Consider the following 14898-nt stretch of genomic DNA (forward strand, 5'->3'; position numbering starts at 1 on the left):
CTCTCAGCAGCAGGGCTGTACTGTCTGTATGTACATAGCAGACATCCCTGGGGGTAACCATTGGTAACCATCGGTGCCGGAGAGTGCTTTTGTGTAGGGAGACGTTACTGAAACTGGGCTTTCTGGGTCACGTGGTCTAGGTACATATATCACATTATCGACGTTGCTCAGTTGCCCTCTGTGGACACTCATACTGACGATGCTCCTACCAGCACTGTCCAACAGTGTCTGTGTTTCTGTCACTCCTTTGTGGGAAGGGGGATGACAGGCACTGCGAATGCTGAGGGACCTGGGACTTACAAGAAGCGGATAAGTGAGGGGATGACATTCACGGAGGTCCTGCTGAGACCAAGAGACGGAGAAGCTGGCTGTCCCTGCTGGGTGGCAGAGGAGACTCCGAAGAACCGGCCCCTGCTTGAATGGGGCTTTGTTTTTCCTCTTGGATCATGGCCATGGCAGGAATGGTTTGAATAGACCTAAATGCTTCTCAATTGACAAATCCCAGTTGTTGAGATTTGGGTCTTTGGTTTTGTTTTGTTTTGTTTTAGTATTGGTATCAAGTACTCCCTGGAATAGAGTAGAAACCCTAAGCTTTTTCTTCCCCATCTGATCAAATCTCTCGGTGTCAGTGAGTTATCCCATGAGGAAGAAGCCTGGGAGGAAGGGGCGGTCACCTCAAGTGGCAAAGACCACAGCTCCCGGCCCTTCCTCAGGGGGATCAGGGAGGCCGCAGCCCCCTGGGCATGGAGCTGGGCCAGCTTGGGGCCTGGGGGGGCTGTCTGTTTGGAGACAAAACATGGCACCAGAGTGCCCTGCTGGGGCTGATTCCCCGTATTCTTCTCAGTGACGGTCCCCAGGAGTAGTCTCTGTTCGGCTTCAGGCTTTAGCTCTATGTAAGTTCCTGGAGAGCTGGTTTCTGCGGCCTCATTTAAACCCTGAAAAATGCCTGAGGGAAAGGTGGAACGAGCCCTGGGCACCCCCGAGTCCCTCCTCATTCCTGTTCCCTGAGAGTCCTAGCAGGTGAGCAGGAAAGGGACATAGGAACGGCCTGCTCAGCCCCGCAGCAAAAGGATGAAGTGCCTTGGCTTCATCCCAGCCAAGGCGGGGGTCACACGGCTGGTTAGGAGGGAAGCTGAGCCCCTTTTCCGGAAGCTGGTGTCCACATGCTGGGGTGACAGGCAGAGAGACGACCTGGGTTCAAAATCCCAGCTCTGGGATGGGCTGGCTCTGCGACCTTTGGCGCATTGCTTCCCCTCTTGTGCCTGGTTCCGCATCTGTGAGATGGAGGGGCTAACAGGTCCTAGCGAGGTTGGGAGGACTAACAGGATTGTGCAGATGGCTTAGGCCACTGCATGGCATTTAGTAAGAGCCTGGCATGGCTTGTCTAGTAATAAATGTTGCAAACATTCTTATCTTCCTACTGGACTGCAGGCCTCCTGAGCACAGAGGTTGTGTCTCACGGTGCTTTCTGACCTCATTAGATCCAACATATCCGTTCTGGGAAATACCAAGTCCAAAATGAATGGCAGGAACAGGAACAGGAACTCTTATCTATATAGCACCTGCTTTGTACTCTCTGCATTACATGCATTATGTCTTAGCCTCACAGTAGCCAGGTGAGGAAACAAAGGCTCAGAGAGGTTAACTAACTTGGCCAGTGCCACACAGCTAACAAGCAGAGGAGCTGGTATTAAGCCTGGGGCTGCCTGAGGCCAGAGCTCTGTTCCCTGTGTTGTAATCCTGGGCTTTTGCATTCTGGAAAGTACATGCCTGGCCCCACTTTGCAGTCCTGCCTCACCCTCTGCAGTGTGGAATGCCTGGACGTGCCCTGCTCTGTGCCTGATGAGTGTGAGGAGGCAAATGAGTGGGGGGAGAGATACTTAGATTTAAGTCTTTCATGAGGCAGAATCCTAATGTAAGGGCTCCCTGTTCCTGTGGGGCAGCCGGGAACTCTGAAGGCAAATCCCAGAGCTTACCTTTTTTGCTACCTGCTTCTCAGGGATCACTTTTCTCTGTGGTCCCACATCCAGTGTTGTGAGAATTGTTTTTTCATATATTCTGTCTTGCATTTGTGGTGGTTTTATCCAGGAGGGTAAATTTGTTCCATCTTGGCTGAAAGCAAAAGTTCTATTTTTATCTTTTTATCCTCTTTTATTTCATACTTAATTCTTTAATCCAGCTGGAATTAATTTTCTTGTATGCCCGAGGTGCCTTTTTTTCCCTTGTACGTCACTGTCCTAGCGTGTAAGCGCACACACTATGGGCAGTAACAGCTGGCTAGATGACCTCTGTTGCTTTCATCACTTGTGGACTCTGAATTCCTTGACAAGAGCAGTGGAGCGTTGGTCGGGCTGCTGAGCCCTTGCTTTGTGAGGATGGAGCCTTGCAGTCTCTGTATGATATCTCCGGCCTGAGTTCATTGGATGTTTTTCCGATCTTTACCCTCCTGGTTGAAAGAGTGAGTGGTAGGGAAGTCACCTTTTTTAAGGAGAACAAAGAAAACGTTGTTTGCTTGGAAGATTCACTGGATCCTGAAAATGTTTAAAATTGCACAAATGATTTTACAGCCAGCATGCTAATTTCCAATTGGACTGTAAGCTCTTCCTCAGAGTGCACAGCTCCTTCCAGACCTGAGGAGCTGATCTTTGCCTGCCTGGCAGGAAACTCCCAACTATGGTCATCTCCCTTTCTCTGCCCTTCATGGTTCAGCTCTAACAAATGACTTGAGTTCCCCAAACATCTAGGCCATGTCGTGCCTTTGCATATTCTGTTTTTCCTGCTTGAAAGACATTTCCCCATCTTTTCCATCTTGTAAACATGTACCTGTAACGTTCTTGGTGAAGGCTTTGTCTCCTCCTCCACCACCCAGGACTACCATCTCCAGCAGAGCCACAGCATGCGGGGTGGTGCTGAGGGACTGGAACTCCCATGAGGCAAGGGGCTGTGTCTCCACATTCTGTGCAAAGCCTCTTCCTCTCAGCTGAGGCTTTCCCAGCAACCCTCTCCCCCCATTGTTCTGATAGAGCTGGGCTCTCTGCACATCTTAGCAGCAGGACTCTGGTATGTTTCCCCAGTATCAGGAGATCAAGAAACAAAAAGTCTGTAAATCCTACAAAGCACTAAGGTGGTAGTTTTGTACTTCTCTTTGTATGTAGTCCTTTGTTTAAATATTTCTGCAAGCCAGTGAAACAGGAGAGGTGACGTCAGGGGTGTTCTACCAAAGGCCTCAGTTGGTTTCTGTGGGATTCATTCCAGACATGCGGGACCCTGGGAAAGAGTATTGACTGGTAAGGTATTCTCAGGTAGCAGTTCTCAACTTAAAGCCTGTTTGGTAGTGGGGAGCTCTAGCTAGGATAACAGTTTGGCTGCTGTAACTAAGGTCAGAGGAACAGTGACTAAAGCAAGAGCAAGGTAGAAGTCAATGTTTCTCTCTAGTGTGATAATTGATCATAAGCAGTCCTGGGCTGAGTGGCAGCTCTGGGGCGTTGGAGACCAAGGCTGCTAATGTGATGCTCTGGGATCCTCAGTAGACGGCTTCCATCTTGAGGACCAGAATGGAGGCACCATTTTCCACCAGCCACAGACTCATTCCAGCTAATGGGGTAGGGTGAAGAGGAACTGGAGGGTAAGCGCATTCCCTGGGAGGGCCCAGCAGAGAAGCTGCATGCAGAACTTCTGCTCACATCACACTGGCCATAACTTAGTCGTTTGACAGCCTGCACCTCCCAGGGAGCCTGGGAAGTAGTCTTTACGTTGGCAGCTCTGTGCACTGATAAAACTCAGGGACTCTAATAATAAAGGAAGAAGAAGAGAACAAATATTTGGGGGACAACTGACAGATTGTGCCACAGGTAGGACTAGGCCTAACACAGGAGGGTATGGGTGAAGTGCCTTGGCCTGTCATTGAGTTAATTCACCATTTATTGAGTACTGACTCTGTGCCAGACATTGTGCTGTGCTCTGAGACCAAAAAGTAACACACAGACTCTCCCTTCAGGCTCTCATTACAGTCTTGACGGGGCAGACAGATATGTAAATGCCCAGGTTGGGGTGCTCGAGGTTCCTGGGGCAGCTGGGGCTGGCTTGGGATAGGGCATGTAGCGGGGAGGGGTTGATGAACAGTGCGGGAAGATTAATAGGTCTTTATCAAGTAATGGCGGTTGGTGTTCTCAGCTTTCCGAGTCGTCCCAAAGATATGGAGGAAGTTCACAGGGCCTCTGTGTGGAGAACTGCCTGTGGAAACTGCCAGGACCTGTTTTACGTGGGGATGGGGCTGAGCAGGCAGAAGGGAACCGTTAGTGCCATGTTCCGCTCCCCACTTGAGTCTCCATTCTTGTCTTCTCCCTTGCCCACACCCTCTTCTCTGGCCGCTTGGTCCAGTGTGCTTTTGCCTTCCCACTTTTCTTATGCCCTGCTGTTCCCTCAGCCTGGTTTGCCCTTCCTTGTCCTGTTTGCCAGTCCAGACCCTACTCATCCTGGGAGGTCTAGTTGAGAGGTGTGGCAGGCCAGGCCACAGCATTTCCCTCGCTGAGAACTCATTAGCTCTCATCCAGTCTTGCTATGGTCGTGGTATTTATTGTTCCCATTTCATAAATGGAGGCTGATGCTTCAAGAGGGTAAGCGATGTGCCCCTGGTCCCACAGCTAGGAAGAGGTGGCAGGCAGCAGAGAGCCTGATTTGCTGTCGTCTCTGCTTGTTGGCCTGGGGATTCTGCTTGGAACAGCCATTTCCAGCTGCAAGGTCAGAGGAGTCTGCCGCAGGGAGGTCATCGGAGTGGGGGGAGTGACGGGGGATAATGCGGAGAAAGGAATCTTCAGCTCATATATACAGAGGGGCTTTCTTAGAATTGTCCCCCAAAACACTGAGGCTAAATCCTAGGGCCACAGACACAGTGTGACAAACTGAGATTTATACCTACGACTCTGAATCTCATGTTATTTTATTTTTTGGAAATTTAAAATATACAGAAAAGAAAACAAATGTATACTAATAGTCTCACCACTCAGAAATAACCAGCATTAATGTCCCAAGGTATATACTTCCAGTTTTTAAAGAAGAGTCACAGTTTTTCCTTAAGGTAATTTAAAATGATTTTGCTCAATAAAAATAATTCAAACTGCAAGAGAGTGAAAAAATTATCCCAGCTCCTATCATTCAGTAGTTTTTATTACTTATTCCTAAGTGATACTCATTCTAGACATCTTTTTAGGGAAACAAACAGAATAAAGATAAACAGGCATACTTTTATAAATGGTGATCACATTCCTGTCCAATATCACAACCATTAGCCATGGGTAGCTGGTGACCACTTGAAATGTGGCTGGTTCGAATTGAAATGTGTCATAAGTGCAAAGTACACTAAGTCAGCTCTGAGCCCAACATGGGGCTTGAACTCACGACCCTGAGATCAAGAGTCACATGCTCTGAGCCAGACAGGCGCCCCTAGATTTGGAAAACTTATTAAAAAAAGGAATATAAAACATGTTGATAATTTAAAAATATGGATTGCTTGTTCAACTAGCAATATTTTGCATATATTGAGTTAAATTAAAAGATATTATCAAAATTAATTTCACTTGTTTCTTTTTCCTTTTTTAACATAGCTGCTGCAACTTTTAAAATAACATGTGGCTTGCGTCCATTGTTGGGCAGCAGCTGTTTTAAAAATAAAGAATCAGTAAGTACTAATGGGAAGAAGGAAACAAAAAGTGAATCTAAGGGAATTGTTGAGCTCTAGGTAAATGTGTCACCGTGTGGCATGGTTTCCTGCAAGAGTGCAGTGAAGTTGATCGGAGTCATGTTTTTCTCTTTAAGCATGTATTACCATGTTTTAAAGCACTTCCCAATTTTGATACACTGTCACTTCTCCATTGGGTTGGTTCATAGCAAGCAGTCCTGTTCTCTTCCGAAACTAACTCTTGTAGGCATTTAGTGTTCTATATGTAAATGCTCTGATCCCCACGGTCAGGCCTTTGCCGACACATCCTTCATCCCTGAGCCCTGGATTTCTTTCTTAGCTGCGTTTCATTCTAAGGAAGGGCTCCTGCTTCTGGGAGGAGGCTGCCTGCGGCTCTCGCACCTGACTGGCGTTGGGGCCCGCTCCAGGCCCCTTGGCTTATGCTGTGTGTCCCTGTGTCCTCTGCAGACATCGCTTCATTGTCTTCTGCTGTAGGATGCTGCTGTGGGTCCGGCCTGAGCCTCCCCTCATGTTAAAGGCAATTTGCTTTTCCTTCTTGGACAACCGAGGGAATTCTTGAGTTCGGTAGCTTAACTCAGCCCTGGTTTGCTGTGGTTTGGCTGATCCCAGGACCCTGGGTCTCATCTCTAAGAGACTATTTTGGGCTTCCCAATACACAGACAGAGACACTGCTGAGAACATTAGATTTGGCAGATTTGGGTCACTGGCCAGAGGACTGGGAAGGTTCTCCTTATAGCTCGCAGCCTTCAGTGCACATACTACTCAGAAGTTCAGTGGGTGCTCCATAACTCTTTCTGGAGTTAATTTTAGATTACCTAAATAATAGGTAAATCTGTTCTCCTTTTGGAACTGCAATGTTAAAGATAAAACTAAAGGCCATTTTGGCCCCTAACTCCAGTTGGGGTCCCCCCCAACTTTGCAGCCCAGTGGTAGTAGCTACACTACGTAGCTGTCTTTTACACTGTGCTTATATTTTAATACTATTAGGTCCTGTCCCAAATAGGTCAAGCTCAGGCTGGTGTATGAATTGTTCTGGGTTTATTCAGAATGTCTAGATGTGCAGATTCCCAAGAGCTACTTCTGGAGTGAGCTCTTCATTCTAATTAACAAGCCGACACAGACAGTAACGAAATTGCAACTCTAAGTAGAGTACTCTTAGGGGTAAAACCTTCATGGAGAGGTTCCTAGTTATCAGTGTCTGTATAGCTTTGAGTTTTAGGCAGAAACAAACCGGGTGCATTCACGTCATTTTGACACAAACTTGTTTTAAGAATCTGACTGTACAAGACATTGCTCCAGCTCACATCCTTTTTTGAGAACACAAAAGAGCTAGGAGATTTCACTGCGTCAGTGTTCGAGAAAATACATAGTATTGTTTTATACAGATCCTGCTGAAAAATAAGTCAGACAGCTGTGTTTTCCTACGGAACTTGCACTCTCGCTATATTAATATGTCTCTAGTCTTTCTAGATCCAGTAAATGTGTGACAAAGGAATGAGCTATCCCCTGTCTGCGTACAAATTCTGGAACATTCTTATTTATAAACAGAATTCACTGTAAGCTGGTGCCCACTTGGACTCCCTCTAAGGCTATGAAATTCCAGAAGGGCCTTGCTGAGGGCACATAGCAAAGGCGTGGTAGTCCCGAAGTCCTTGGGGGGCTTCCCAGCACGCAGACCATTCCCAGCTCCCATTTAGCTTCTCACCTGGTTCTTTGTAGATGACATGGCAGAGCTCCTCCTTGGGGAGTCGAAGCTGGAGCAGTCCCTGAAGGAGCACCCGCTGCGGCAGGGGGCCAGTCCCCGAGGCCCCAGGCCCCAGCTGACCGAGGTCCGCAAGCACCTGACCGCCGCCCTGGATCGTGGGAACCTAAAGGTACTGTGGGTGTCTGAGCTGAGGGGGGCAGTGGGGTGCTGTGAGCCTCTCTGGGGCAGTGAGCTGTTGGGAAGGACGGCCCGTGATGGACCGGGCAGTGTTGGGAGTGCACAAGTGCGCTGCCACGGCGAGGCTCCTCAGAAGCAGGCCTGCTCGCCCTGCGTGTGTCGACCACCTTCTGGGGGCTTCCAGCTCACTAGGGTCTCTCTGCTGAGTCTTCAGAGACTCATTATTCTGAAAAATCTTCTCCAGGCGCTTGAAAGGGAGCTGTTGTATAGGGCCCAGAGCTCAACCTGACGCCCAGCCCACTCTAGGAAGGAGAGCAGTTAGTCAGGAGGGCCGTGTACCTCTCACTTCCTGCCTCAAATATGCAGCTCCTGAGCATCCCCAGGCTGCTGTGGCCCTGGAACAGTGTGGGCTCCTCCCGGCCTGGTACTTCGGTGTGGGAGGCAGCCAGGCCGGGCCTGTTCCCCTGCCTGGGCCATGGCCCTAACCTCACGGCCCAGGAGACCTTAAGCGCTACCCTCCTGCTCCTCCCCTGCCCTGTCTTCCCGTCTCTGGACTCCGCTTTCCCTCTCACCACATATTCCTTTCTTGCTTCCTTTGAATCTACTTTCCTCTCCATTTCTCTCCCCCTGCCCCCGCCGCCCCCCTCACCTAGTAGCTCACTTCCTGGGCTCCGGACTCTTCCCCTCCCTGAAGGCTGAGGCCTGTTCTTCCTGTCCTTCTGAGGTCACGCTCCTCACCCCTGCGCCTGCCTGCACCCAGCTCCAGGCCCATCAGTGTCCTTAGCTGCCCTGCTGCTGTTGTGCAACCCTCACCGTTATCTCGTCTCCAGAACTTTCTTATCCTCCCAGACTGAAACTCTGTGCACGAGCCTCCCTGCCCCTCGGCAACCCCCGTTTACTTTCTGTCTCTGTGATTCTGACTGCTCCAGGTCCCTCAGATAAGCAGAATTGTAGAGCATTTGTCTCTTTATGACTGGTTTAGTTCATTAACGTAACATCCTCAAGGTTCATCCCTGTTGTGTGTGTCAGCATTCCCTTCCTTTTTAAGGCTGAGTAATACTCCACTATAGGTTTATACTGGACTTTGTTTATCCCTCAGTGGCCCTGAGGTTGCTTCTGCCTTTTGGGACTTTGATAATGCTGCTATAATGCAAACTTTATTGATTTATTTATTTTAGAGGGTAGGGAGAGAGAGAAGAGGGGGAGAGGGAGAATCTTAAGCAGCCTCCATGCCCAGTGCAGAGCCTGATGTGGGGCTTGAACTCCCAACTCTGAGATCATGACCTGAGCCGAAATCTAGAGTTGGCCACCCAACCCACTGAGCCACCAACGTGCCCTGAATAATGCTGCTGTGCATGTGGGTTCACGATATCTCTTCCAGATCTTGCTTTCAGTTCTTTTTGGGCATATACCCAAAAGTGGAATTGCTGAATCATGTGGTAATTCTGTGTTTAATTTTTTAAGGAGCCTCCATACAATTTTCCCTAGCAGCTGTACCATTTTACATTCTCACCAACACGAGTTCTACTTTCACCACATGCTTGCCAGCATTTTTTATTTTCTGTTCTTTGGTATTGTTTGGGTTTTGGATAGTTGCCATCCTATTAGTTTTGGGGTGAGAGCTCACTGTGGTTTTGCTTTGCATTTCCCTGATGATCAGGGATGTTGAACATCTTTTTGTGTGCTTACTGGCCATTTGTATGTCTTTGGAGAAAAATCTATTCATGTGCTTTGCCCGTTTGTTATTTGGGTTGGGCCTAAATTGAGATGTCCTTCCTCTTTGTCATCTGGTCACCTCCTTGGCCCTGGAGCATTTGGGGGCCTGGGCAACATTTGTATAAGTGAGTGTTAGTGTTTGTCAGTTATGTGGTTGCAGGCTTCTGGAAATGCAGGCAGAAAGCCTCCTTTCTGAAAGGCCTTTGTGTATGTTTGTCTCCACTGGACACATTTCCAAGCCCCTCAAGCTGGCTTGAGAGCATCAGTTAATTATTTTATTTTTTTTAAGATTTTATTTATTTATTTTAGAGATATTGTGAGTGGGGGTGGAGGGAGGAGTAGGAGAGGGAAAGGGACAAGCAGACTCCATGCTGAGCACAGAGCCTGACGCAGGGCTCGATCTCATGACCCCAAGATCATGATCTGAGCTGAAATCAAGAGTCGGACGCTTAACTAACTGAGCCACCCAGGCACCCCACACATCACTTCAACATAGGAAGGCCAGTTTACTAAGCGCTTGGTAAATTTAAATAAATTGGGCCTTTAGAACACATAGTATCCCTTTCCCTGTTTCTTTCAAAGGGCCATGCCATACTTCTCTTCAGAGTCAGTTTGAGATACTGGTTGGTCCTCATCAGTGAAAAAGGGTAGAGGGACAGTGGACACGTGGGCTTTGCTTCCTAGACTCAAGCATCCATTCAAGAGGCCAGAGGGTGTGGCTGTGGGAGAAAGGTTGAGGACCATGCTCCAGGCTGACATCTGGCTAGTTTCTTTTCCCCTTCCAGATCCCTGACTTCACTGTAAAAATGAACCTTCTGGTTTACCAGGTGCTGATGGTTTTTTGCCCTCCACCCAGTGTAGTAGTAAGAACATGGAATTTCAAGTTAGAATTCCTGAGTTTTGTGTTCCAGTTCTAGATTTGTAAGCTGTGTGATTTAGTGAAGTTACTTACCCTCTCTGAGCTTCACATTTCTCATCTATAAGCATAGGTAGCTCAGGATTGTCTTAAGGCTCGGATGTGGAAGCTCTTTCACAACTTTGCAGCACCAAAGACTTGTCGTTTACTGCAATTTTATTGGTTCTACCTAGAGTTTTTTCTCCTGTGGTGGCCATTTTTTAGCTTCCTCTACCCTATAGAGAATGTTCCAAAGTTGCCCAGCTTTCGCATGGGTGTGTCGCCCCACTAGCTGGCTAATATGAAACTTGTTCTCTGTTTGACCTAAATCAGTGTGTCTCCTAGTGGGGCGCTTGCCCAAGCCCAGTGCAGACAAGGTGCCCACAAAATACACATGGACTGAGGCAGGAAGGACCAGAGCAAGATAGCAGTGTGGTAGGGCAGAAGGAGCCCAGCCTGGGAGTCAGGAGACCTGCTTCCAAGTGAAGTCAAGAAAACTGTGTTTTTCATGGGCACAGCAGCACAAGCACTGTGCTGGGGCCAGTCTATGCCCTCTGTAGCAAGTGGCCTCCATGTGCGGTCACCAACGATACTTGCTTGGCAAGGCACTCTCAGTGTCCACACTGTGCCTTTGCACTTGGAATTTTTTTCAGACTCTTGCATCTTTTCCATCCAGCCTTGTAGTTTACTCTTCTTAAAACAAAAACATAAATAAAAACTTAAAAATTGTTTTTAAGTTGCATTAAACATCTTTTTCTTTGGGTAACCAAAAATATCTAATGCAAGCTTTGTCCTCATAACCATCTTTAAGTGTACAGTTCAGTGGCATTAAGTACATCCACATCGTTGGGCAGCCGTGGCCACTGTCCACCACCAGATTGTGCCCAGTCAATGCTAACTGCTGCTCCTCTCCCCCTTCCTTTTGCTTTTAAGCCAGTGGTCCCAGTGCTGGAAGGCTCAATTAAGGTAGGAAGGAAGATGCAGCCTTCTCTGCCAGGAAGCCTCTTCTCTGGGTGGAGAATCCCTGTGGTGGGTCTTTTTTCATAACTCTTTTTCTCTTAAGTCTGGTTTGATTTCTCTGTTTGCAAATATAATTCTAATTTCTTGCATTTTAGTTTCGCTCTCTCTCTTGGGCCACTCAAAACCCTCTTTTTCTGTTCCTTTCAGGGCGCCTGGCTGGTTTAGTCAGACCATGCCACTCTTAATCTCGGAGTCATGAGTTCAAGCCCCACGTTGGGCATGGAACCTACTTAAAAAATAATAATAATAATAAAATTTAATTTAACTTAAAATACCCCTTTTGCTCCCTTCATTCCCTTTGCCCATTTTACCCTCTCGTGAATGCTGCCTATTGCCCCTACCTCCTTTCAAGAAATACCTTATGACTTCACTTATGTGTGGAATCTAAAAAAACCAAAACAAATGAATAAACAGACAAACAAAAAGTAGAAACAGACCCATTAATACAGAGAACAAAGTGATGGTTACCAGAGGGGAGGGAGTTGAGGGCTGGGCACAACAGGTGAAGGGGAGCAGGAGATAGAGTTATGGAATGAGTGTGTCCTGGGAATAAAAGGGGCAGCACAGGGAATATAGTCAGTGGTATCATAACAGCCTTGCAAGATGTAAGGTGACAGATATAAGGTGACAGATGATAGCTACACTTGTGGCGAGCACAGCATAGCTTATGGAGTTGTCCAGTCACTATGTCGTACACCTGAAAAATATGTAACATTGTGTGTCAACTACACTCAAAAAGAAAGAAAGAAAGAAATGCTCGGAAGCTGGCGGTCCTGGCGGACAGCCGCTTTGCCATGCTCTGGCTGGCTAGCTGGCATTGCCCACCCCATCATGGTAATAGGGTACAGAGCAGTGCAGCTTCCTGTCATGCTCCTATAAGCGGGAAAATCTAGCCTTGCATAGCTTGGGTTCCAAGGAACAGGCCTGCGAGAGGCTGAGAAATCTGTTTCCTAATAGAGCAGGCTGGGCTGTCTCTTCTTTTCCTGCTGATGAGTGCTGGCCAGGGAGAAGGGCAGAGGATGAGGCTGGGGGGTGTGGACTAGGGAAGCCAACCTCTCCTGCCCGGAGAGGAATGACGACCCATCAGGTCCTGCTGCTAGGGCTTGCAGCCTCCCAGGGCAGAGGGGACCGGGGCTCAGTCACCTGAACGAGCAAGAATGGCTCAGTGGGAAAGGTGAGACCCTGGAAAGAAAGCAAGTCCTGGAGTTTGCACCAATTTAAAAAACCTCTGTCTTTGGGTTATTTGGGTTATAGTCTTATGGCACAGCCCTAGGGCAGCAGGCAGGACGCACCAGGTTGTCCTTTTCTGAGACAGGTATTTGTGTGTCTTGTTCATAAAGCGTCCCTTCCGTTCTTGGCCCATCACAGCCAAGGACACGGGCCTGCGGGGAGCTTCAGTGTTCTCTTTTGTTTTGGTTTATGGCAGCTTTTTTGAAGTAGAGCTCATATGCCATGTAATTCACCCATTTAGAATGTACGGTTCAGTGGCTTTTAGTATAGTCACAGACTCGTGCAGTCCTTACCCTATTTTAGAGGATTTTCATCACCCCCAAAATAAACCTGTACCCATTAGCAGACACCTGCCATTCCCCCCACCCTCCAGCCCTAGGCATACACACTAATCTACTTTCTGCCTCCATAGCTTTGACTGCTCAGGCCATTTCATGTCCATGGAAGCACACAACATGTTGCCTTTTGCGATCGGCTTTTTCACCTGCTGAGGTGTTTCCGAGGGTCATCCCTGTTGTAAGCGTGGGGCAGAGTTTCCTTCCACACTGTGGCTGAGTTATACTCCTCTGTGAGGCCAGACCACATTTTCCTTATCCATTCCCCCGTCAGTGGGCATTCGGGTTGTAGCCCCTCCCGCGGCCATGGTGAACAGTTCTGCTGTGAACCTTCGTGTGCGTGATTTTGTGTGGAGAGCCCCAATGCTCTGTGGTAGCAGGTGGCGGGTCCCCGAGGGAGCATTACTCGCAGCATTGTAGGAAAATGTTTTTCTCTCTCCTTTTCCTTCTAGTCAGAGTTCCTACAAGAATCCAATCTGATCATGGCCAAGTTGAATTATGTGGAAGGAGATTATAAGGAGTCTCTCAACATCTATGCCCGGGTGGGCCTGGATGACCTGCCGCTGACAGCCGTCCCTCCCTACAGGCTGCGCATGATTGCGGAAGCCTACGCCACCAAAGGTGAGCCCACGCCTTTCCTCTTGGGTGGCTGTCCCCCGGGGCCACGCTGCATGGAGCCCACAGGCCGACCCTGTGCCCTGGCTCAGCACCTCCCAGCAAGGCTTTGGGGTTGGACCCACAGTACATCGCATGGTGTGGGCCCTGCCACACATCGTTCCCTCAGACCCTCAGTTCCTCAGCAGAATTCCAGTAAAGGGTTCTGATAATTAATATGCAATGAAAGCAGGATTTTTTTTTTTCTATAATTAAGATACTGCCCAGAACAGGCCAAGATTCTTGTCGTATGGCCCCTTCATGACGTGGCTGACCAGTGTTATTCGTTAATGCTGCCTCTGGGCTAAGTGAATAAAGGTGGATTGGTCCCTGCGAATGGCAGTCACTGTAACAGCCAGTGATCTGGTGTTCAGTTGTGTGCCTGGGGGCTCTGGGCCTGGAAGGAAGTGTAAACGTCAGCCTGGTTGCCCAGGAGGAGCTTGCAACCCTACGTGAGAGGACAGTCCCACGGAGAGGACGATGACAGATGCAGGACACATACATTGTTTGACCTTTCCAAGCTGCCACTTCCTCATCTGTGAAATGGGTATAATCACATTCACTTCATAGATTTATTCTAAAGGTTCAGTCAAATAACGTATATAAAGCACTGACCATGGTACCTGGCGCATACTAAATGTTTATCAAATGAGATTTTAAAATATCAGCCCCAAACAAGACAGCAGATGGTAAAAGTCGGGCATGGCTAATAGCTTTTTAGAGGTGAGAGAGGTCACACAGGCTGGCAGGGCCAGGAAGGCTTCCTGGAGGAGGAGGAGGTTTTGAATATGAATTTGAAAGGCCACCTGAAGAAAGGGAGCATCTGAAGCAGCTCTGCTCCCTCCTGCCACCTACTGTCCAAACCATGCATTGTGACTGACTGTGGCTGGCACAGAGGCCAGGGCCCTGGGCACTCGTGTGCTGTGGGCTGTCTGACTGGGTTGTCCTGCGCAATGGTGAACAAAGACCCAGCCCGAGGCACACTTCAGAGCTTTGTGTCAGGGGTGACATATTCAACCAGTTCCCTGGGGAACCTTGAGTTCTGCCAGGTTCGTCTAATTAATCTTCTGAACCTCCCTGCGGCCCGGGGAAAGACGCTGTCACTCTTGGCGGAACGCACTGGTGCTTTGGCGGGCACAGTCCCCTGAGGCTGCTGGAGGGGTCCTGGGGGCTCTGCAGGCTGTGCTGGGCTGTGTGCCACCTTCCTGCTGCCTGCTTCCTCACCTCACATGACTTGGGCTTGTGGGAGTTTGTGTGTGATTTGGGGCCAGAAACAATATCCTGCAAGGAGAGCAAAGCTTCATCGGGCAGTTGCCGGGCACCCGGGGCCCAGTGGGCTGTTGCCGGGAGTGTTTTGCTAGTTGCGGAGGGGGGATGGCTCTGGGGCCCACTTTGCAGCAAGAGCTTGGGCCCTCACATCAGCTCTAAGACGGACTGGACCCAGCAGCCCTTTGTAGGCAGCATAGCC

At 48.8% G+C, this 14898-nt stretch overlaps 1 protein-coding gene across 6 annotated transcripts in view; it reads left to right on the plus strand.

Annotated features, from left to right (window-relative positions):
* TTC7B (tetratricopeptide repeat domain 7B) overlaps positions 1-14898 on the plus strand; it is a 247823-nt gene that overhangs the window by 15311 nt on the left and 217614 nt on the right. For 4 of the 6 annotated variants that reach the window (XM_047739337.1, XM_047739338.1, XM_047739339.1 and 1 more), the window contains exons 2-3: positions 7418-7572; positions 13229-13397. In XM_047739337.1, the coding sequence (XP_047595293.1) occupies positions 7418-7572; positions 13229-13397 (324 nt within the window). Of the gene's footprint in view, positions 1-7417; positions 7573-13228; positions 13398-14898 lie in introns of those variants that run through there. The other 2 variants (XM_047739341.1, XM_047739345.1) reach the window with 2 other exon arrangements.

Source organism: Lutra lutra, chromosome 7 (genome assembly GCF_902655055.1).
Source record: "Lutra lutra chromosome 7, mLutLut1.2, whole genome shotgun sequence".
NCBI lineage: Eukaryota > Metazoa > Chordata > Mammalia > Carnivora > Mustelidae > Lutra > Lutra lutra.